At 35.1% G+C, this 24,746-nt stretch overlaps 1 protein-coding gene and 1 pseudogene across 1 annotated transcript; one reads left to right on the top strand and one right to left on the bottom strand.

Moving 5' to 3' along the window:
• Positions 1-2,607: 2,607 nt before the first annotated feature.
• On the top strand, positions 2,608-3,881 carry LOC139784170 (uncharacterized). Its single transcript, XM_071723330.1, has 4 exons — positions 2,608-2,779; positions 2,996-3,333; positions 3,415-3,504; positions 3,543-3,881. Exons 1-4 carry the CDS (start codon positions 2,608-2,610, stop codon positions 3,879-3,881), a joined length of 939 nt encoding a protein of 312 aa, XP_071579431.1.
• Positions 3,882-4,451: 570 nt separating this feature from the next.
• LOC139784172 (uncharacterized) lies at positions 4,452-5,687 on the bottom strand (annotated as a pseudogene).
• Positions 5,688-24,746: the final 19,059 nt, after the last annotated feature.

The following is a 24,746-nucleotide window of genomic DNA, read 5'->3' as shown; positions in this document are numbered from 1 at the left end:
TGAAATAGTATCGCAAGAATTAAAAATTCGTTAATCAGTGTGACGCCAAAATGAATAAAAGCAGAAGTTATAAAATTTACAGCGTTCGTGACTGCCAAAATACGAGCAAAAACTCAAATTGCCATTTCTTTACTTTCCCTAAGGACGAAAGGTTAATTTGTACATGTCAAGACTTTGTATATACATGTTACAGAACAATTTTTTTCCTTTAAATTATAATACAAAAGTTTAATAATTTTAGGTTAAAACAGTGGATAATTGCGTGTCGTCGAGAGGATCTTTTGAAAAAAATACCAGAACATGTGTATTCCAGCAATAGAATTTGCAGTGACCACTTTGAGGACCGAATGTATGCAAATGATTTGAAAAACCGTTTGCTTCCTTTGGCTCAACCAACTCTCAATCTGAAAACTTAGAAAATGATCGGAATAATGTAAGTAAAGAAATGGTCAATTAAAGAGTAAAAGAATCGAGTTAATAAATATGTTGCAGCTGATGAAGTTAATTCATTTTTCTTCCGCTCTGGAATTAACCATGAATGGTGTTTGTCAGATAATGGAAAGAAAAATGAATTAAAGTTATCATTTATTTTTAGTTTTAAGGCTGTCACTGTCATTGTCTTTGTAACAATTCTGCATGTAAACAGCGGTTTGATCCTGATAGACGTGATCTTCTTTATAAAATCTGATTTTAGATTTGTGCAAATGTAAAAATTCTTCTGGCATTCGACAAACCACTCATTCGTTGGAAGAAGAAGAAAGGTTGCAGCTTTCTGCAGAGCATAATGTACATACAAGCGGAATACAATGTCGACTTGAAATCAGTTAACATCACCGCCAATTCTCTTCTTTCTGCAGAGCATGACGTACAAGCGGAATACAATGTCGACTTGGAACCAGTTAACCCTTAACTAGCACACGTCCGCGATCGAACGTTATTTGCACACGGGGTGTTGTACACCCCACACAATTTGAACGTTGGGTACGGCGAAATGGAGGCTCCAATAGGCTTGAAAAAAAAATCAAGTACATACATTAAACACTGGAAAATGATACCCATTAGCCTAAACTATGAAATTTTTAGTTTTAAGGCTTTAAAAAATTTCTTGAACTTTAAAAAAAACTGAACTTTGAAAAATTTGAACTTTCAAATTCTTCACTGCGATGCGAAATTCATAGATTAACCGACCGAGAAAGATGCCTAAACTTGAGAAATTCGTTCTGGGGTGTTTGACACCCCGCGTGCTAGTTAAGGGTTAAGCACCCATGCAGCAGTTTCCCATATTTTTATACTTAAAAAAATTATTTTTTAGAATGTGGTTATATTACACGTTAAAATTTATAAATTATTACTTTCAATCACCCAATAACCCTAATAAAATGATCATTTGGAGACACGAATGAATACCGCCGTATATGTAAACACATGAAATGTATACATGTAAATGTATTTAACAAATCAAGAGACACGGTAGTGTCTCGCGCCAAGTACACGCGGAGCGAGACCGACCGTGACTCTTTTACGCGACGCGACGAGTTGCGAGTACTCGAGATGTTGAAATCTCGATAACGAGTGAACGGATCAAGTTCTAAGTAGGCTTAATCGATAGCTTGGGGTCGAATTAGGAGGGGGTTTCTCTTATAATATTTCCGCTACGTGCCCTACGAGCGGAGATATTGCGACGTAAAGTCCAAATGTGAAAATTTTATTTTAAGATACTTTCTTCTACGTCGACCGCTCTCATCTCAATATAACATATATATAACAGAGAAATGTATCTTTCACTTTTTCGACACTGGCGGCTAACGGCGTTAGTATCGCAGTGCAGTGCAGTGCAGACAGTGCGTTTAGCGCGCTGTCATCAGTCAGTTCATCAGTTAACCTATTCTCGAGAGACACGGTAGTACGCGCGGAGCGAGACCGACCGTGACTCTTTACGCGACGCGACGATTAATTCAAGGTAATTGTTTTATGTAATTATCCTATAATTATCTTATTCTATATATTACTGTTACTTATTTTATACTGTTTATACTACGTTTACGTGAGTGTTTACATAGTACTACGTTTACGTGAGTGTTTACATAGGTTAATAACCTATTATATTCATTTATATATTGACAGCAGAGAGCTGATACTGAGATCAAGGAGTTAAGGAGCCTGTTCACACGAGGCGTTTCTGCCGCGCGATTGCGGCCGCGCGTTAACGTTTGCACGAGCCGCACGCTGTCGCAAGGTAATGCCCGTATCACACTAGCGATTGACGACTGCGTCTGCGTTTGCGTTTGCGTCTACGATATCTCTTGACCAATGAGAAAGAAGCTGCTGGCGATTGCGATTCACGATTTCTATTTGACGACTGCGTTTGCATTTGCGTTTGCGTCTACGATTATCTCTTGACCAATGAGAAAGAAGCTGCTGACGATTGCGATTCGCGATTCCCATTTAGCCGTCCGTCTATTTTTCATAATGGTGAACGCAAACATAACCAATCACAAAGCGACTTGTAGTCATGTGACCAGTAGTGGCACATATAGTTCATGTATTGGAACGAAAATTGAAGAGAATCTGGAAATTTACGAACGTGAAATCTACGTTTTAGTAATCATGCCACCGAAGAAAACTGATTTATTTTCCAAAGATATTGAATTTACATTGATCAATCTAGTAGAGTGTAGACCTATCCTATGGGATTGTACATCTGAGCTCTACAAAAGAGTAGATCTGAAAGAAGAGGTTTGGGAAGAAGTGGCCTGTTCTTTAGGACCTCGCTTCTCAGGTAAATATTGTATTATATATATTAATGTAGAAAAAAACAAATTAAGAAATTATTTCTATCAATAACTAATACATAACATAGTACATAATATAGGTTATGTATTGATTTTGTATAGTTTTCAAATTAACACATCTGTGTATAATGCAAAAGTTAAAAGAGTTTATGTGTACAAATAAATTGCATGCCTTTAAAATAAAATGTCCTCTTCCTTTGTAGGGTCTATTGTAGCAAGCAGATTTAAAAGTATGAGAGATACTTTCATGTCAAATTTGAGGAGAGTGAAGGAGTCCAAACGCAGTGGAAAGGGCACTGCGGATATTTATATTCCAAAGTGGCCTCTGTACGATCGCTTAAAGTTTTTACAAAAGGCAGCAGTTCAGAGTGCTTCCATCTCAAATCTCACTATTTCCTCAGAGAAACCTGATGATACTATGTCACAGATAGAGGAACAAACGTCAAATGAATCATTGACACAGTGTAGAGCGGAAGAGGATCAAGAAGTTGTTGCTGAAAAATCTACAGTTTTAAATGTTTATTATAATGACTCTATGGAAGTAAGACTATTGAAATAGTGCTTTGACAACGTTTGAACATATTTTATTGAGAAATTAGTACAATAAAATTATTTGTTGCAGAAATTTATGATTCAACCAACGGAAGAGTTGTCCGATAATTCCACAGATTTATCAATATCATCTAGAAGTGTTGCAAGCACAAGCTACACAGTAAGTTGAAGCAAGTTGTTGATATTATAAACTTCCAGAATATTAACCTCTTCTCATGGAATATTTTGTATTCACAGTCAGCAGCATTAACAAGGCCTTTATCATCAGTTCCCAAAATACAAGATGCTGATGAGAATCAGATGTATATTAAACGAGGACAGGCTAAAAGAAAGTCTGACACTTTAATGCAAGAAGCAGTTGGTGCTATTAAAGTTTTGTGCAAACCGGATCCAAAAACTACACTTGATAATTCATCTACACCTACTGACTCTGCTTTTACATTAGGATCGTTTATCGCAGCAAGATTGCGTCAAATGACACCTGATCAGCGTAAATTGTGTGAAAATGAGATATTAAAACTACTGTCTCAGTTTTAATACATATATAACATTTTTTTCATTAAAATATATATTTTTCTATTTGAATAACTTTATATATTGCATACGTTAAATTTTGATTTTCCAAAGAAGAAATTAGATTTAGTTTTGTGTGCAATAAGTATATAAAACACAAATACTTGATTATTTATTAGATTTTAAGTAATTAGGTATTTTTGTATGTAAATATTTATACAAAAATATTTAAACATACTATTAAATAATACAATTAAACATAATACAATTAAAAATACCTAATTACCATTAATCTAGTAAGCAACTATGCGTTTCAACATATAGAGAATGTTATTTTTAGTTTGAACATACAGATTTTATTTGTTTTATTTTATTTTTTTAGACTTGATAGAAAGATTATAAAGCCTTTACTCATATTAAATGTTCTACTGATATTTCTTATGTTCATAATAGAAAAATAAAATTAATCCTTTGTTTAAAAAAAATACAAATATTGTTTATTTATAAATATTTAATTTCCAAATATATTACACTGTAGTAAACACAAAATAGGAAGTTCTACAAAAGTATATTTCTTCAAAAGTATATCACTTGTCAATGAATTGCCTCATCTTGCCATGGTACTCTTCCAACGTTATTGAAATATTCACATAAAGTCTCTCGCATTTGCAAAGCAGCAGAAGCATGGCGGTTGCCTCCTTGATGTTGCAACTGTATTAAACCTTGTCCTTGTGCTCTTCGCCAATCTCCATATTGGAACTGACCTGTCATTTCATTTTCCATATCAATGTATCCTGGTGGAGTATACATTATACGGCCTACACTGTGAGATCTCAACATGTTATGAAGACAACAAATGGCCAGTACAATATCACGAGCATCATCTGGGTCATATCTCATAGGAGATCTGAGTATATTAAATCTGCTGACCATAACGCCAAATGCGTTTTCCGAACATCGTCTTGCTCTAGACAATCTGCAATTATTGAATGTAGAATTTAATTAATACTGATTTATAAAAAAAACACCTATTTCTTTACTTTTACTTGTAGTTACCTGTAGTTATAAATTCTCCTCTCCTTTCTGCCTGTACATTGTTCTTTAGGATAAGGAATAAGCACATTTGTAGATAGAGCAAAACCTTCATCTCCTATAATCACATAAGGAAAATCCTGCTCGGTACCTGGTAGAGGGCTTGGTGGAGGTATATTAATGTCATTTTTCTGCAAATGATGTTTTAGGGTACATTTATTCCATATTCCTTTGTCAGATACTCGCCCATTTGTGCCCACATCAACAAATATAAATCTGAGTTGAGCATCCACAAGCCCCAAAAGCACAATACTGAATGTTTCCTTGTAATTAAAATATGAAGAACCAGACTGAAGTGGAGGATCTATCAGACAGTGTTTACCATCCATGGCCCCCAAGCAATTCGGAAAATTCCATCTTTGCATATAATCATGAGCAATTACTTTCCAAGCTAATTCACTGTCGGGAAATTTAAGATGTTTTTCTTGCAAAACAGAAATGAGGGCACGACAAGTATCCTTTATAATTCCTGATATAGTGCTTTGCCCAAGACGAAAATGATAAGATAATGATTCTTGACTTTCGCCTGTACAACAGACAACAGAATTGTTTCATAATGGAAAATAGGTAAAATATGTAACTTGCTTGAAACAGACTTGTTCTACAACCTGTTGCTAAATGACGTAATGTCACAGCAAGCCTTTCTGCAGGTGAGATACTTTGCCGAAGGTGTGTATCCTGTCTTTTAATTAATGGGCTCAATTTTTCCACAAGATCTTCAAACATATCTGGGGTCATACAAAGACATCTGACAGAAAAATTTAGTATTATTGAAAGCGATTAATTAACGATTTATAGTTAAATCACATTCTGTTGATTATAACCTATACATAGTCACAGAAAAAAAGATTTTATACCTACCTGCGATACTTCTCTGGATCTTCTAGTTGTAACTCCAAAAAGAGATTACGGAAACAACCTTTTTGTGTCCTTCTAGCTACCCATGGTTTAACCCATATTCTTTTCTTACGAAATGCTTGTCTCTCTTTTTCATGCTTCAAAATTAGAAACATCAAAATAGCGCAAATTTTCTTCTTCCTGTACCGATCCATCTTTCATATAATCAGTAAACTAATATAGTTGTGTTTGCAAGTATAAAAATGTATTTTTTCCCCACAGTTTTCAATTTTTTAATTCACATGTATACACGATCAGTCGTCCGTCGCTTGCAATCACTATGTGAGACAAATAGCTAATCGCAAGCGCAAACGCAGACGCAAACGCAAACGCAAACGCAAACGCAGACGCAGTCGTCAATCGCTAGTGTGATACGGGCATTACCGGTTCCTACGCTTTGTACACTACGTTGATTGACAAATACACTGTGTGATTATAGCTTACAATCTCATCATATCTGTGAGTGAGTGAAGGTTATATTGTCGATATATTGCGATATCTCTGAGACAATATCTCTTTCTGTGAGTGAGTGAATTGTTTGTTAACATAATACATCCAGCGGACGGTGAGTCGCGTCGGCACCGCCCCTGATTATTATATCCTGTACCCATAACAAGGCCCATAACAAGGTAACTATTTTCTTTTAAGGTGCCTTTTCACGTTGACACTCGACGCTCATTTTCAGCAAGAAAAAATCTTCAGAAATATATATGTATCTATAAAATATTATTTGAAGATATTACTTGAAAATAATTAATATTTTACGTATTTCGAAGTCTATGTTTGATTGTACTGGGACGATTAACGATGATTCAGCGACGACGCTGAACATTAATACAAATTCAATTTCATTTCTTTGATGCTAGCGTCAAAGCGAAACCACCACATTCACCTTGTTGATGACGCTCATTTTCAGCGTCTCACGAATTGACACCTTAAGTGTGCAAGTAGAAACCTACACATTGCTTTTTCATAGTTTTTAAGTGGGCAAGTAGAGACTTGCACATTGCTTTCCCATAATTTTAAGTATGCAAATCATAAATTTACTGAGTTCTAGAATAAAATACCTTTTCCAGGTAGCACATACACGTTTCAAAAATGTTTTACAAGCGTTTTTCCGAAACGTTTTATAACCGATTTCTAGAAACATTTCTCATGAGTAAAAATGTCCATTCGAAAAACGTTCGATGAAACGTTTCTTTTCCGATAAAATAACGTTTAAGAAACTATTATAGAAACGTTTTTTTAATAATAAAGAAGTTTTAAAATTCCTACTTTTTACGTCTTTTGAACGTGTTTATGACGTCTTTAAGACATGCGTGAGAATGTTCTAGGAGCTTTATGCATCTATTATACCATCTATGGCGTCTATTTTTTTTCGAAGAAATTTCCTGAACTGGTACACATTCGTGCAATAAGTTAAAGTGAAACAAAATATACTTGTCTCACTCTAACTTAGGGAAGATCGGGGTTTGTTGGCACAAAAGGTAAATTAGCAATGCGTTCTGTTTATGTATTTATGGAAAGAAACAATGGAAAAGTTATCACAATTGCTGAACTGGCTGCGCTAGTTCAGAGTTTATCTTTGTTACTCCACATTGTGACATTGGAAGGAAAAAGATAAACTCTGAACAAGTTCAGCCAGTTCAGCAATAGAAAACAGACCCAAAATATCTCTTTTATGGCATAGGTACTTTTCTTAGAGTTTTATTTAAATCAAACAAGTATTACAATAAAAAAAGAGAAAACTCTGATTGAAGAGGTGGCAAGTAAATTTTCGAGCGTTTCAAAATATCGTATTAATGTTCTTCAGCTTGAGAAGTAAATCAAAGTGACGTATTATTGTTAGTTAAAAGAAAAGTTTCTGTTACTATATTCGACTGTGTTATTTTTTTGATAACAACAATAATTTATTTTAATATTGCCCGTGTATAAGAGAGAGAGACAAGAATAGAACTTTAATAATTAATTACTCGACAACCATGCAGACAATTATCTTCAACTTTGGCATGGACGACAGATTTCCATAGACGAATATTTTCTATTAATTTGAACTAATTCTTATCAAATTGATTTGACTAACCAACCTCCTTAATATTTTTATGTCGAAGAAAGCTACATCTAAAATAGTTAACAATTTTCTGCAACAGCATTTTGTTATTCGATCATTACAAAATAACTTTAAAAGATATACAATCTTTATCAAGAAGTACATCTGCTACGCGTTTTGTATTTCTATTACGTTTTCATTAATTTAACATAGATAGCGAATTTACCCTACTATCGGGGCAAGCTGGCTACAATGCAGCATGTTCATATTTTACTTATTACAAAGAAACTATACAGTATAAAGGATCGTTCCTGCTATGAAAATGTAGAAAAAGGTTCTCTCTATCATATTAGTACTGTTTAATCATGATAATTAGTTGTTTAAAAAATCAAATGTCGAAATTGTGAAAACTGTGCCAACGAGCCCCGATCTCTCCTACTGATGTGCACCAGTTCAGGAAGTTCTTCAAAATAAAACAAACATATAAACGTTCTTTTAATAGCCACGTTCAGCAGAACGTTTATTTTGCAACTGTTGGAAGTTTTCTAAGCTCAGATTTGTCCGATGACAAATAGATTAAGACCGGTAGGACAAAATTAATTTAAGTAAATAAGTGGATATATGTGCATGGATAAAATAATTTATTTTGTGCAATAATTAGTGCAATATAAATTTAAATGTTTAAAAAAAGACTATTAAAGCTATTATAGGTAAATATTAGGTCAAACCTTACCGATGACCTTGACCTTGAGATATGTTGTCAAGGTCATCCTCCTGAGTAACCTTCAGAAGGTTTTAGCTGGCGGTCAGTTTATTAAAAAGTTATAAACAAAAAAAGTTTAAAAAATATAGCAGTTATTTTGAGTGCTAATAAACATAAATGATTGATATTTATGTGGAAATAGTACATGTATGACGAAGGAAACATAAACAATGACCGCCAGCTAAAATCTTCTAAAGGTCACTCAAGAGAGTGACCTTGACAACATATGTCAAGGTCAAGGTCATCGGTGAGGTTTGACCTAATATGCATATTTACCCTATTATATATAAATAAAGCAAATTATAATTTTGAAAGAAAAAATTTAATAAATATTTTTGTTAACTGTAGAAACGTAAAAAATACGTTTCTTAAATCATGGTTTAAATCATAGTTTCAAACACATTTTTGTTAAAATATAAAGTTTCAGATTTTGTATCCTCACCGTTCGTTCGGAAACTATCCTCGATTTTCTCTACTTTAAAGTATTTAAAAAAATTTGAAGATTTTAAAAGTACATAATTTTAGAGTTATTTTAGCCGACCCAGCAACTAATTCCTTTAAGGATGTTCGATCATTACTTGTGAGTCAAAAATGCGATTGAAATAAATGTCATTACAGCGATCCCGAATTATATGCAATATTAGTATAATGAATTGTGGATGCTACTTACGTGCTATATTCTTAGTCAATTATTAGTGTATAGAATATTAATAAACATATACTGAGGTATGAGAGCGTCAACGACTCAGGAATCGCTTATTATCCAAGATTCTACGCTGGGATCTGAACTTTGTGACGATAAAGCCTTCAATCCACACGGTAAAGTCCGATTTTTAAAGTCTTTACACAATCTTGTGTAAAGTGTTTATGTAAATCATATAAAAAAAATTAAGGCTCTAAGTTGGTTTTCGAGTATAGAAAGCTTATTGTCACAAAGTGACCGGTTCTAACCTATAATGTTGGCCAAATGAGCAATTCCCGAGTCGTTGACGCTCTCATACCCCAGTATATGTTTGTTAATATTCTATACACTAATAATTGATGAAGAATATAGCACATAAGTAGCATCCACAATTCATTATATTAATATTGCATATAATTCGGGATCGTTGTAACGACATTTATTTCAGTCGTATTTTTGACTCACAAGTAATGATCGAACCTCCTTAATATATTTTACTTCTGTCATGATGCTAGTACCCCCATTCTTTATTCATTTTATGGTTGGTATTCGTAGTCGGATCTCATTTTTATGATCGTCTTAAGTACAATCTTAAGATATTTTAAGTCAATCACAAAGCATTTTAAGACATTACTTAAGATGGTCTTGAAATAAGATTTGACTATAAATATTAAATTAAATTGTATTATGTAAATATATATTTTTTTTTGCAGGTCTTCTGGGAAAAATATATATATATATATATGTCGCAGGCTTTTTGCAAAATCAGCCTTTTTGCAAAAAGGCTAGCCTGTTTGCAAAAAGCCGCCTTTTTGCGAAAGCATTCATTAGTTCTCAATAAGATTGACACACTTTAGACTTTTTGCAAAAAGCCTAACTAGCACCAGCCTCATTGGTTAATGATGCACGTTCTGCAATGTGGCTAACAAGACGTCTAGCCTTTTTGCATACAGCCTAAAATCCCTAGTCTGATTGACGAAGGCGCTGCTACGTTTGCTATACTAGTTTGACAAAGTCCTCCCGCTCACGTGCGCTGACGCATGTAAGCCCCCCTGCACCCCTCCATGCATGTGCTTTATAATTTTGCTTTACAATTTAGCATGTACTTTAAGTTATAAAGCGAGGTCCACGCTGCCTACCGGCGGAGGTGGGTGCGGGAGGGGGGGCCGAAGGCCCCCCTTGCACCCCCCCGCGTGTGCGTGCGTGCGTGTGCGTGTGTGTGTGTGTGTGTGTGTGTGTGTGTGTGTGTGTGTGTGTGTGTGTGTGTGTGTGTGTGTGTGTGAGTGAGTGACGCGCTTTAAAAGTATTTAAGTGTTTAAAGCGCGTCAACTAATCTATGTAGGTTAGTGACGCGCTTTAAAAGTATTTAAGTGTTTAAAGCGCGTCAACTAACCTATGTAGGTTGGTGACGCGCTTTAAAAGTATTTAACTGTTTAAAGCGCGTCAACTAACCTATGTAGGTTAGTGACGCGCTTTAAAAGTATTTAAGTGTTTAAAGCGCGTCAACTAACCTATGTAGGTTAGTGACGCGCTTTAAAAGTATTTAACTGTTTAAAGCGCGTCACTAACCTACATAGGTTAGTTGACGCGCTTTAAACAGTTAAATACTTTTAAAGCGCGTCACTACCCACCTCCGCCGGTAGGCAGCGTGGACCTCGCTTTATAACTTAAAGTACATGCAAGTTATGCAGAACGCGTCGTGGACGTTTCTGAAATGCACACATCGCATTGTGGATAATAAAAACGCCCACACACCGAAAAAATATCTTATTTCGGTATTTGGATGATCAGCACCGTCCACAACGTGTTGTGGATGTTTTTTCGCTTACTGAGCGATTTCGGTGTTTGGGAGTAACACACACACACACACACACACACACACACACACACACACACACACACACACACACACACACACACACACACACACACACACAACCTGATTTCTGTCAACTTTAACGTTTAATATCTCGCGTCGCGGGGCAGAGCGACACTTTTTTCTGCCAGATTCTTTTGTTTCGTGCAAAAACGCGTCGATTGAGCATAATTTCATCGATATTTGAGGTAAGGCCCCTAAACTGTATAATTACCAAAACAGTATTTCGTCAATCGGACGAGATTTTAGGCTGTATGCAAAAAGGCTAGACGTCTTGTTAGCCACATTGCAGAACGTGCATCATTAACCAATGAGGCTGGTGCTAGTTAGGCTTTTTGCAAAAAGTCTAAAGTGTGTCAGTGTCAGTCTTATTGAGAACTAATGAATGCTTTCGCAAAAAGGCGGCTTTTTGCAAACAGGCTAGCCTTTTTGCAAAAAGGCTGATTTCGCAAAAGGGCTGCGACATATATATATATATATATATATATATAATCCGGCTGCTCTTTGGCGCTGTATAACGGCTGCCACAAGCGCTGGCAAACATTGGCTGCTATTAGCGCTAAATTTTGGCTGTTTATACGGCTATAGTTTTAAAAAAGCTGCATTAGCAGTCAATTTGTAAAAATCCGCTTTTACAGTTTTATATACATAGAAAAACATCTTATTTTCAACAACTAACATGTCTGTACACACAAAAAAATACATTACTTTAATGCCTACAGACAGAAATATAATTGTCCAGAGCCAATGGCTGACGGACATACATATGGATCATTTCCATACACTTTTACAAAGTTGTTCAGATTATAGACCTGCCGGAATACAATTGCCTGATATGATTCAACCTGTATCACAAGATAAAAAACACATTCAAATATTGTGTAGTTCGTCACATTGGGTGTGTAGTTATTATGATACAAAAAATATATTTATATATGATTCCTTAAATAATGAAACATTGCATAAAGATTATAAGCGATTCTTGGAAAGATTATTTCCAACATATGACTTTAAAAAACATCCCGTCAAATTTCCTACTGTGCAACGTCAACCGAACAGTAGCGATTGTGGTGTTTTTGCTATAGCTTTTGCTACTTCATTGTTATTCAATATTAAACCTGACAAAGTAAAGTATGAATATAAGTTTATGCGTTCAAATTTGATACAAATTTTGGAAAATAATGTTATTGAATATTTTCCTCAAGATTCGCAATGTGGTATTCCACAAAAAGTATTTCCATTAGCTGTAATAAAAGCGAGAGAGATTGAAGCGATTGCTAAACGTACAAAGAGACAATTTGAAAGTAATTATGCTATAAAACGTCGTGCAGAGGAACAGGATTTAGAAAATCGTGCTACAGAGCGGCAACGATGCAAACAGATTTTACCAAATAATCGTGCTCAAGATTTACAATGTGTTATTTTTCAAAGAGTACTTCCATTAGCGATAATAAAAGCGACAGAAACTGAAGCGATTGCTAAAAGTGCAAAGACACATTCTGAAAGTAATTATGCTACAAAATCTCGTGCAGAGCAACAGGATTTAAACAATCGCGCTATTATAAAGCGACAGCGATCCAAACAGAATTTAGAAAAAAAGTAATTTTAAATCCTGAAGAAAAAGATATAATTATTCAAGGCGAATGGATTACGGACGATCATATAGATCATTTTCATACACTTTTGCGAAGTTGTTCAGATTATAGACCTGTCGGAACATGGCGAATCCAAATTCCTCAATTAATTCAACGTATACCAGAAGATAGAAAACATATACAAATATTGCACAGTTCGTCAGCTCCATTAAATTGTACAGATCCAGAACTTAGAAATCGAACTGGACATTGGGTATGTAGTTATTACGATACAACAAAAATATATATCTATGATTCACAAAATAAAAAAAAATTGCACGAACATCACGAGGTATTCTTGAAAAAATTATTTCCAACATACGACTTTGAGAAACATCCTGTCGAATTTCCTACTGTGCAATATCAACCAAACTGTAATGATTGCGGAGTTTTTGTTATAGCTTTTGCGATTTCGTTATTGTTTGATATTAAACCTGACGAAGTTAGATATGATCATAGAGCAATGCGTTCACATTTGTTGAAGATTTTCGAATCGAATACAATTGAACATTTTCCTCAAGATTCACAAAGTGATGCTCAGACAGTGCTTCCATTAGCAGTAATAAGAGATAGAGAGGCTAAAACGACTGCTCTACGTATAAATAGACATTTATCTCAGAAAGATTCCTGTGAAAACATTAGTAATACTGGAAATAATTGCGCTAAGAAACGTTGTCGAGAGGAACAGGACTCGTCAGAAAATGATCGTGCTAAAAAACGGCGTCGATATCAGAATTCAGAAAACAATTGTGTTAATAATACTAAAATTAATCGCGCTAAAAAACGTTGTCGAGAAGACCAAGACTCGTCAGAAAATAATTGTGCCAAAAAACGGCGTTGATATCAGAATTTAGAAGACAATCGTGCTGAAAGACGACGTCAGTATAAAGACAACTTGGCAAATAATCGCCTTAATAAGCAAAAATATTATCTTATACATTCTCAGCAAGAACGAGATAGACAAAGAAAATATTCTGATCGTAAATGGCTTTATAATAAACGATATTATAAAGACAACTTAGCAAATAATCGCCTTAATAAGCGAAAATATTATCTTATACATTCTCAGCAAGCACGAGATAGACAAAGAAAATATTATCTTATACATTCTCAGCAAGAACGAGATAGACAAAGAAAATATTCTGATCGTAAATGGCTTTATAATAAGCGATATTATGAGAGAAAGAATTCTAAATACGTACCTGCAAACAAAAATCGTGATATTGCCAAAAATATTACTAGAAAATATGCAAATAGCTTCGTCTGAAAATTATTTTATCGACACATATCGTAAAATTACTTCATCACAACCTTTGGTAATGAACGTAAAAGGTCAAACTATGAATATATTACCTTTGCAGCAGGCACAAGCAAAAAAATCATGGGAATGTAATGCCTTGTGTAAAATTAATGATCCGTTTTTAATCGATCGTTATGAAAAATTTCTTCAAACGATAAGTACATGTACTTTAAACAAAATACCACAATTGTTAGAAAAGATTCATACATGTACAATAAAAAATTCAAATAAAAAGGGTCACACACATGCTTGTTATATTGATACGAAACTTTGCGAAGCGATGTTTCTTTGTGTTCAAATATTATCACCTCATTTTCCAAAGGTGAGACATATTAAACGTTTAATTTATCAAATAACAAGTTTCTATCGGAAAATGTTAAATCTGCAGAAGGCTTTAACTTCCGCTGATTTAGACACATTAAATGAAATTAAATTATAACTTTGGAACAAGAAAAAGCAAATATGTACAAACATCAGCAGAGTTGTACTATTTTGAGTGACGACGATATCATTTCTCGCTATAGCAACGCATTTAAGGCTTTTACCAAACGCTGCATGGACACACCTCGATATGTTTGTGCATCATGTGAGAGACTTTGTTATAGGAAAAGTGTCTCTGAAATTAATAAGCTTAAAACGCAATTAGATATTCCAATTTGGAGAGATTTAATGGCGCATTTAAAAAGACATAACATTACCCCACAATACATATGTCTTTATTGTGTAAGAAAATTCCGTAACGGATTAATGCCTGCGTATTGCGTTTTAAATAATCGATTTGTACATGATACACCCGAAGAAATATCATCTCTTAACACGTTTGAAAAAATTTTTATACAAAGAGCTAAAGCTTTTCAAACTGTTGTTAAAATGGGAACTGTTATTAACAAAAAACTGCCTCATAAAAATATGGTACAAAAAGTAAAAGGTAGAACGTTTCATTTACCATTACCTTTACAAGAGACATGGAACAAATTATGTTCCGATACCAATCCAATTAATAAAAATCATGAAATGTACTTCGTACGTGTTAGAGGTGTTCCGACAAAATCCAAAATTGTTTGGGAGGAATACGTAGATCGTAAAAAGGTACACAAGGCTTTAACATGGCTCAAACGTAACAATCCTTTTTACAATAATATAACACTCTCAGAAACTCACGATGGATTATGTTTAGAGAAACTGGATAATAATGAATTTGAAGCACAAGAGACGGAAAATGATAGTGAATCTGTTTCGGATAACGAACAAGAATTGAGTCCAAAAGTTTTAATGGAAGAAACAAAAAATAACGTAGACGCTATTTTATCAAATGACGAACAAGAATTGAGTTTAAAAGTTCCAATGGATTATTACGAGCAATACACTATTTATCCTTTATATGAAAAAAAATCATGTCAAAGTGCTACTGCCTTATATCAAATGTTAAAAGTTCAAGATTTGCCCTTGGACAATCGTGAGAAAGCTTTAGATCTAATGTGTTTTCCAGATTTATTTCCTTTTGGTGTTAATGGACAACGCGAAACTAGACAGGTTAAACTTCACAGCCATGAATTTATTAAATGTTGTTTGACATCCAAACATTCACAATTTAGATTAAGTCCACAATTCTTATTTTTCTTGTTAAATGATGCAAATATTCGTCAATTAAGTCGTGGTATTTATCATAAATTGTATACAACTGATTCACGAGAACGTTATACGGCTCAAGAATATTTACAAGCATTGCAGAAAGGTGATTTGGAATCTGACTTGAGTTCGATATTTTCCACTTTAAGAAATACGGAACAATACTGGCGTAGACCAAGAAGTGATTTAAATGCTATGACGCAAGAATACGGGCCTGCGTCATTCTTCTTTACAGTTAGTCCTGGTGAATGGATGTGGGATGATTTAGGTGCATATATTCGTGAAGTAAATGGATGGCCTAACGATTCGACGCCCATTAGTGTACTCGTTGCTAAAGATCCCGTGTCGACGTCGAGGTTTCTTGATAATAAATTCAAAGCGCTGCTTGATTTTATTTGTTCCAAAGATCACCCGATCGGAGAAGTAACACATTACTTCTGGCGACGAGAATACCAAGGTAGAGGTATACAACATTTTCATTTATTAATTTGGATTAAAGACGCGCCAATTATCGGTAAATCTTCTGTTGAAGAGGTTTCTAAATTTATTTTGCAACATATAAGTTGTAAAATGCCAGATCCAAATCTTTCACCATTGTTATACAGGCGAGTCAATATGTATCAACGACACAAACATAACGATTATTGTCTTCGTTCTAAAAAAGCAGGACGTAAAACGACTCGCGTCTGTCGTTTCGGATTTCCTCGTCCAGTTACAGACACGTTGATTCTGAGAGATGTCATAAGTTCGATAGCAGGTAGAAAACGATTAAAAAATAGAAGTAGGCTTTATGACCTTCCTCGAATAGATACTGAAACCTGTATAAATGATTATAATCCTATCATTCTTACTGCATGGGAAGGAAATATGGATATACAATTTATCGGTGAAAAAGCATCGCTGCTTACTTGGTATATTACTAAGTATATAAATAAACTAGGAAAAAGTGAAATATCTGATGTTATCTTTGATAGTAAAAATAAGAAAGACGAATCATTGGCGAGCCGTCTTTGAAAGATTGCTTTTTGAGCCATGAGTAATAGAGAATGTGGAGCTCTTGAAGCTGCTGATACATTGTTAGGTAATCCTTTATATGGGACTGATCGAAATACGAGTATTAGATGGTTAGATGTTAATCAGATACGACATAGAAAAGTTAAAACCTGTAAGGAAATTGAAGCTCTTGATGGAGATTCCACAGATATATTTTGTCCATCTATAATAGATGATCATTATCCACGGAGACCGGAAGAACTTGAATCCTTGTGTTTATATGAATTTGCACAGCAATATGATATTACGAAAATCAAACCACGAAGTAAAAATATTGAATTCTACAAGATGAATAATGGTTATTATCTGAAACGACGACGGCGTAACTATATTATTAATCACTATAAATATGATGTCAATACGCGGCCGGAAAATTATTTCTTTTCATTACTGCTTATGTTTAAACCATGGCGGAAACTGGAAGATCTTAAAAATGGATGTGATACTTATGCAGAATCATTTCACAAGGGAACGTTAGATCTTGAGAAAGCATTGGATTATCGTAAAAAATCAGAGGAATTTCAAAAAGCATTTGAAACTGCGAAGCAATTGGTTCAGCAACGTTTAGATGATTTAGAAAAACAGCACGAGTCTCAAGATGATCCTGATAATCCAATAGGTGTTCAAAATATTGAGGCTGGTGAAGCGATGCAAGATTTTAAGGATCCTGGTGAAAAATTAGTTCAGGAAATCGATGTATCTGAAATGATTTCAAATCTGAACGCAGATCAAAGAAGTATATTTGACGATGTGATCAACACCGTAACATCGCCTGATAATAAACAATTACTAAAATACGTTAGTGGAGAAGGAGGTACTGGCAAAAGTTTCTTAATTAAAACAATTAAATGTTGGATAAAACAAAATCTCAACAAGGATACCGTTGTAGCAGCACCTACTGGTATAGCAGCGTTCAATATCGATGGTTTGACAGTTCACAGAGTGTGGCAGTTACTCGTTGCACATGGTGATACTCCCAAGTATACACAATTATCTGATCACGTTTTGAAAATTTTACAGGCAGAACTCAAAGATGTTCATCTTATTATAATTGATGAAGTGTCAATGATATCTAATTTAACTTTAGCGTATATACATTTACGACTATCTCAAATATTCAATACTGAAGATGGTTGGTTTGGTCAAAAGCATATTCTTTTATTTGGAGATCTGCTTCAATTACCTCCTGTACGTGAAGATTTTGTTTTTGTTCGATTATCAAAGAAAGAAATTGATAAATATATTGGCTCTATAGCGTCTACAAATTTGTGGGAAAATTTTAAATATGACGAATTAACGATCAATATGCGCCAGCAAGGAGATGAATCTTATCGTGAATTACTCTCGAGAGTTCGTATTGGTTTATTGACAAAATCTGATTTTGAGATTCTCGAAAAAAGAAAAATATCTTTTAAAGGCGAGTCTTTCGAAACAAGATTATACGAATTATGTAATTTTATTGATAATTTGCCATCTGATACCGTTTGTTTACTGCCTACTTGTCATATGTGCGATGTTCTTAACACTGCAATGTTAAATCGTATTGATTCAAAAGAAATATTATTAATTGCTGAAGATACGTTTGAATGTAGTAAACATATAAGAAAGCAAGTAGTAAAGAGATTGACGGATAATGATGAAGATAATACTAGAACAGCTGGACTTTCAAGACAAATTACAATTAAAATTGGAGCTAAAGTCATGATACGACGCAATATTGATGTCACTTTGGGCCTTGTAAATGGTACAATTGCTACAGTTATTTCTGTTGTGCAGGATACAGATTATGTAGAAAAGATAAAACTTCTTTTACCGTCTGGTTTGGAGTATTTTATTGAAAGAGTAAGTGTCAAGTTTCAAGTAATGGATATGGATAAAGCGTATGTTGTTAGAAAACAATTTCCATTATGTTTGAGTTATGGCATCACTATTCATAAAAGCCAAGGATTAAGCTTGCGAAACGCTGTTATAGATAGGGGAGACCGGGGCTAAACGGTCCGTTTTTTTTTCGGTGCCGATTTTTAACAACAAAATAAATAATTGTAGTTAAATATGGTATATCACTGTAAAGAGTGAACCTTTAGCTACAAAATTCATATAGGAAATGTTTGTCTACGTCGCTTTGTTTAACCGGTATAGAGCAAAAACGACAACGGTGGAAAAATTGAAATCTCAAAAATGCCGGGGTTAAACAGTCTACCCCCTGGGGTAAATTAGTTTCAGGTTTGATCGCCCATGAAATATTAAATATCTACACTGGATTCGTGTTCAGCATGCATTACTCTTTATAATCAGCATTTATAATCACGTACCTCGAGATTTGGAGAGCAAATATTATTGCAGATATTACAAAATTTCCACGCGCAGAAAATTTCACTTTTCACCACAAAAACACGTTTGCCCTCGTAAAAATCATAACACGGCAGGTAACCTGCCGAAACTCCGTTGGTCACATGGGTACCATAAGCAGCGTTTACAATGTTAGTAGCGAGTTCGCACAATATACAGGTTCCGAGATATTTGATTAGACGTATTTACCCCGTAGACTTTTTAGCCCCGGTCTCCCCTATAGGTAATTCTGTATTTAGTCATGGTCAAGCATATGTTGCGTTATCCCGAGTAACATCTCTGGATGGATTGCATTTAATTAATTTTGATCCGTTATCTGTAACAGCTAGTGATAGAGCTATTACCGAATATAATCGGCTAAGACGACAATTTATACCACAAGCACAAATGATTACTATTTCAAAACAACGTTTTTGAAAAGTAAAAGATGTTCCGTGGACATTGTCGAAAAGCATTGCTTCCGTTCAAGAGTCACATCAAGAAGCTCGACAAAGTACTGCTTGGGAGATACGTGCTTTTCAAAATACAGATAAAGATTCGCACTGTGCAAATGCAGTATTACAATGCTTATTGCATTTAAGTATTATTAGAAAAAAATTGCTTAATATTAAGAAACAAGATGATTTAAGTAAATTAGCACAGCGATATGAAAGTAATATGCAAAATTTGAATACTGATGCAATACGGAAAAGTTTAGAAGAATACTTTTCGATTAAACGAGATGCCGTCGAATTTCTTACTGCTATTTGTACAAAATATGATTATGTAAGAAATCTGGTAGAGCATCAAGTTACTTGTACTAGTCGGTGCAAATCATGTTGTAATACAAAAGTTATTATTACTGATAACAATATAGTTGTCCCAATTTCTATTAAAAATTTGAAGAAAAAATGTGATCTTAATGATTTATTAAAGACTACATTTTCACATTGGTGTCAATCACATGACAAATCATGCGAACATTGTGCAGGAAATGATATAATGTTTAAAAATGAATTAACGTTGACAAAAGAAATACTTATTATTCATTTAATTTTGTTTTTATTACAGGATAATAAAGTAAAAATACCACAGAAATTTAATTTAAATGGCATACCTACAGCTAAAGTATCAATAGCTAAACAGCAATATAAAGTTATGAATGCTATATTTCATCGTAGTTCATGTATTGAGAATGGCTATTATACAAGTATGTGTAGAGAAGGGACATCTTGGACTAAAATTGATGAGAAACAAAAAATGATTACGAAAGAAGAACGATGGCCTACAGGTGCTAAGAATATTTATATATTATTTTTACAAAAAGTTGATAATAAAAATTAAGCAACTATTATCAAATATAGATACACATTTTACATAAAAACAATGTTCAGCAATGTATTTTCATAATTAGCAGTGATATATTCTAAACCAAATTAACTTGTATTTTATTACATATTTTTTATGTGGCATCAAACATGTCTCTAATTTATTAATTTACATATCAATGATTATATTTTAATTATAAAAGACGATGAGAGTGGTGGTAAAATTTTTTCACTTTATTAGTATTAATCACGTTAGAATGCGATTATGTCCTATATCGCAAAATATATACAGGGTATAAAACTAAAGGTGTTACAAACTATTATTTCTAAAACTAAGCAAATTATGAAATTTTTGTTTCTTTAGAAATAATAGCCTGTAACATCTTTAGCTTTACAATCTGTACATACTGTTTGTAAGATATACTCTTTATAAGACTAGACATTATAGACGCGCGCGCTATTTAATTAGAAGAGGATGCGTAACACTACAAAATGCATGATATCAGTACAAAATTACCTTTTTCAAAAAAGGTAAAAAAAGGGCGCCAAGTACACGCGTGGTTGTTACCTCGAAAAAAAACCAAGTGGTAGTATCATTAATTTTAAATTCAAAAATAAATAAAATCTATTCTAACCTAGGTGGTAGTAGCTTTAATTTTTCTTAACAAAATTATTAAATTACAAAATTGTTACTTTATTCAATCCAAGTGATATCTACCTCGAAAAAACCTAAATAACAAGTGGTATCTATTTAATCGAAAAAAACAAGTGGTAGTATCATTAATTTTAAATTCAAAAATAAATAAAATCTATTCTAACCTAGGTGGTAGTAGCTTTAATTTTTCTTAACAAAATTATTGAATTACAAAATTGTTACTTTATTCAATCCAAGTGATATCTACCTCGAAAAAACCTAAATAACAAGTGGTATCTATTTAATCGAAAAAAAACCAAGTGGTAGTATCATTAATTTTAAATTCAAAAATAAATAAAATCTATTCTAACCTAGGTGATAGTAGCTTTAATTTTTCTTAACAAAATTATTAAATTACAAAATTGTTACTTTATTCAATCCAAGTGATATCTACCTCGAAAAAACCTAAATAACAAGTGGTATCTATTTAAAAAAAAATATGTGAAATCTTTTAATACTGCGCCAATTACAAAGAGAGAATATATATGGGACGTTCCACGTCAACCGGATCAGTGCTGCGGCCAAAATTTAAAGCGACGAAAAAATACGTATGAGGTCTCAATTTAAAGCTTGAACAAAGAGCTACAAAAAGCCATATGCGCCTTAGCAAAAATCAAGATGGCGACGTCAATATGGCGGCCATAAACTCAAAATTTTTGATCAATCAACCGGCTCAGTGCTGCCGCCAAAATGTTCAGCGACAAATAAATTCGTATAAGGGCTTATTTTGAAGCTCGAACTGAAAACTTTTAAAAGCCGTATGCACATTTGCAAAAATCAAGATGCCGGGTCCAAGATGGCCGACTTTTCGTCAAAATTTGATGTCAATGCCTTTAAAAACACCAGATTTGTTTGAAAATTTATCGACAGGGATTTTGAACGTCACTTCTCTCAAATCTGGTGTGATAGGTTCCAAATCACAAAATGGCGGATCCAAGATGGCCGATTTTTCGCCAAAATTTGATGTAAAAGCCTTAAAAAACACCAGATTTGTTTGAAAATGGATCGACAAGGATTTTTAAGGTCACTTATCTCAAATCTGGTGTAATAGGTTGCAATTCACGTAATGGCGATCCAAGATGGCCGACTTATGACTAAAATTTGTATCTATTGCCTCCAAGAACACCGGATCTCGTTGCAAAAGGATTTATGGAGGTTTCTAATATTGGGATTTTCACTCGTGACGTAGCCGTGACGTCACAAGGCCAAGATGGCTGGCCTATTCCTGAAAATTGTACGCAAACATATGATCTGAAGTGGTTTATCGTGCCTTTTAAACGCGTGTGATAAAAATATGTACTTAAATATAAAAGAAATATGTGCATTTGCACAGTGCACCCCTTCCTCAAGGAATTTCATGGAAGGAGAAAATTTTGTTGTGCTTTGGACATTTATTAACATGCGGGATAACCTCTCAAGATGATGACAAATGGCAGAGTCGGGTTCTAGCCGCCATACGAGTCGGACGTGTTTCCAGTCCTCGCCTTGTGTAGAGTTTCGCCCCTCCCTGTTCCTACTGTGGTGCATGGTATAGATTGGCTTTACGCTTTTGAGATCGTGGCTTGCTTCGGGGTTGCTTTTATAATTAATACCTTTTTTGCGCTCCCCTCTCGGAGGGGGAGCTTTCGATTTCTGCTTGCTTAACTGTTTTTATGGCGGATCCTGCGGATGCACATTTGAAGCTCGGTAACCCGCGAGCCCCAGACGATAAGACACAGAGAAGGTCGAACAAGAGGATTAGGATCGGTATCTCGGAACAAGAATTCGATACGACAATTAAACAGATAATGGATGGAGACCACGAGAAGGACCCCGAGGGACGGCTGTCGAGAAGTCGAAGGAACTCACTGTCAAAAAAACAGAGGGAAGATGAATTCAATAAGAGACGCAATATCTCATCTTCTCAGAGTGATAATCTTGGTGACGGTATGGAGATAGAATATAGTAATGTAGCGAGTAATGTTGACACCCACGCAAGCGACTTTTTAATAAAACAAGCTGCTGTGGAAGATAGTAATAAGAATATTGACGACAACATATCTGAGCATCTAGATAATTGCGACGGCAGCGTACCCGCGTTTCGTTCACGTGATCCACCCGTGACTCTACCTATGGACAAGGACAAGGAGATATACAATGTGTGTGATGGCGTTCTGAAAAAATGTACATATCAACAGACTCGCCCTGTGATCACTAGATTCGATAATAGCTTCCGTGGTAAGGCTAAAATCACAATGAGACTCCCCCCCGACCAGACTACCGCCAGAAAAGGTAAGAACCTAATCAAAATATGGATGATTCTGTCGGCCAATCGAATCTGTCCGACTACAGTAGATATGCTTAACCATTTTACCGCAGAAGCGGAATTTATAGATTATGTAGAGGCCAATCTGGCGTTAGAGAAAATTGTGAAGATCCCTAATAAGCTAAAAGCTTTTATGGAGCAGCGGTCAATGATTAGAAGAGGAGTCATTGCTGATTGGCCCTCTTCGATTGAAGATCTATGGTCGGTAATACAGAACAAATCGGGCATTATTGGGTTTGAACGTATGTACCGACGAAAATGGGATAACATTGAGAAGAAAACTGCTTTATCGGAAACGGACAACATTATAATTACCTTCAAAGGAGTTGGCATTAGACATTTGAATATATTTACTAACAACGTGGGCTTGAAGGTTAGACCTTTCGTCCCTCAGACCAGGCAGTGCTTCAACTGCTACAGGTTCGGCCACACAAAAACATCATGTAAAAGCGAAACATATTGTGTCGTATGTGGCGACAAGACACACGGACAATGTGAGAGGCCGATTAAATGTCGAAATTGTGGCGGCCCTCATAAATCCACATTTAGAAGCTGTCCAATTTTCGAAAAAAACAAACAAATTAATATTGTTATGGCAAATAAAAATCTTTCTTTTTACAGTGCTAGACGGATGGTGGAGGGAGAGAGCCGCCCTCCTGCCTCATCTGCTGATTTGTTGACGAACTCGGGGGCTTGGCCGAGGCTCCCTGCTAGCGGGGTAGTTTCCTATGCTGGTATGGTTAATGGCAATGCGTGTAAGGACTATCGACTGTCGGGTGCGGTCCCATCTCGCATTACGGAGAGCGTTTCTTCTCCTCCTGGTCGCCCGACGGATTCCGGGCGTAGAAAACCCCGGGAGTCCCCGGATAGGCACACTCATGATTACTACAAACAATTCGATTTACGTGCCAGTGAGATCTGTAAGGAAAAACAGGGCATTCTGTTAGCGTCGGTTAAAAATGGGACTGCTTGGTCGCGGTCCCTGACAGAGGTGGATGGTGCGGCCTCTCCCCCGAGCTATTCAGCTCGGGAGCGTCGGGACGATTGGCATAAATTTAGAGACTTGTGGTCTACTCTGCTCCAACTCATGCATAGTATTCCGGAGGCGCGGTCGCTTCTTGGCGCTTCCCCGGACGATTGCCCGTGGGATAGGGGTAAGCAACCTCAAGATGAGAATTTGGATAGAGGAAATGCATGTGTTCGGATCTCGCCAGTTATCAATGAGAGGCCTAGGTCTCTCCCCTCGCAATAACGTTCA

Source organism: Temnothorax nylanderi, unplaced genomic scaffold (genome assembly GCF_030848795.1).
Source record: "Temnothorax nylanderi isolate EJ_2023f unplaced genomic scaffold, tnyl_v1.0 TNYL_tig0594_pilon, whole genome shotgun sequence".
Taxonomy (NCBI): domain Eukaryota; kingdom Metazoa; phylum Arthropoda; class Insecta; order Hymenoptera; family Formicidae; genus Temnothorax; species Temnothorax nylanderi.
Note: the sequence above shows the minus strand (reverse complement) of the source record. Positions and strands in the feature narration are given on the sequence as shown.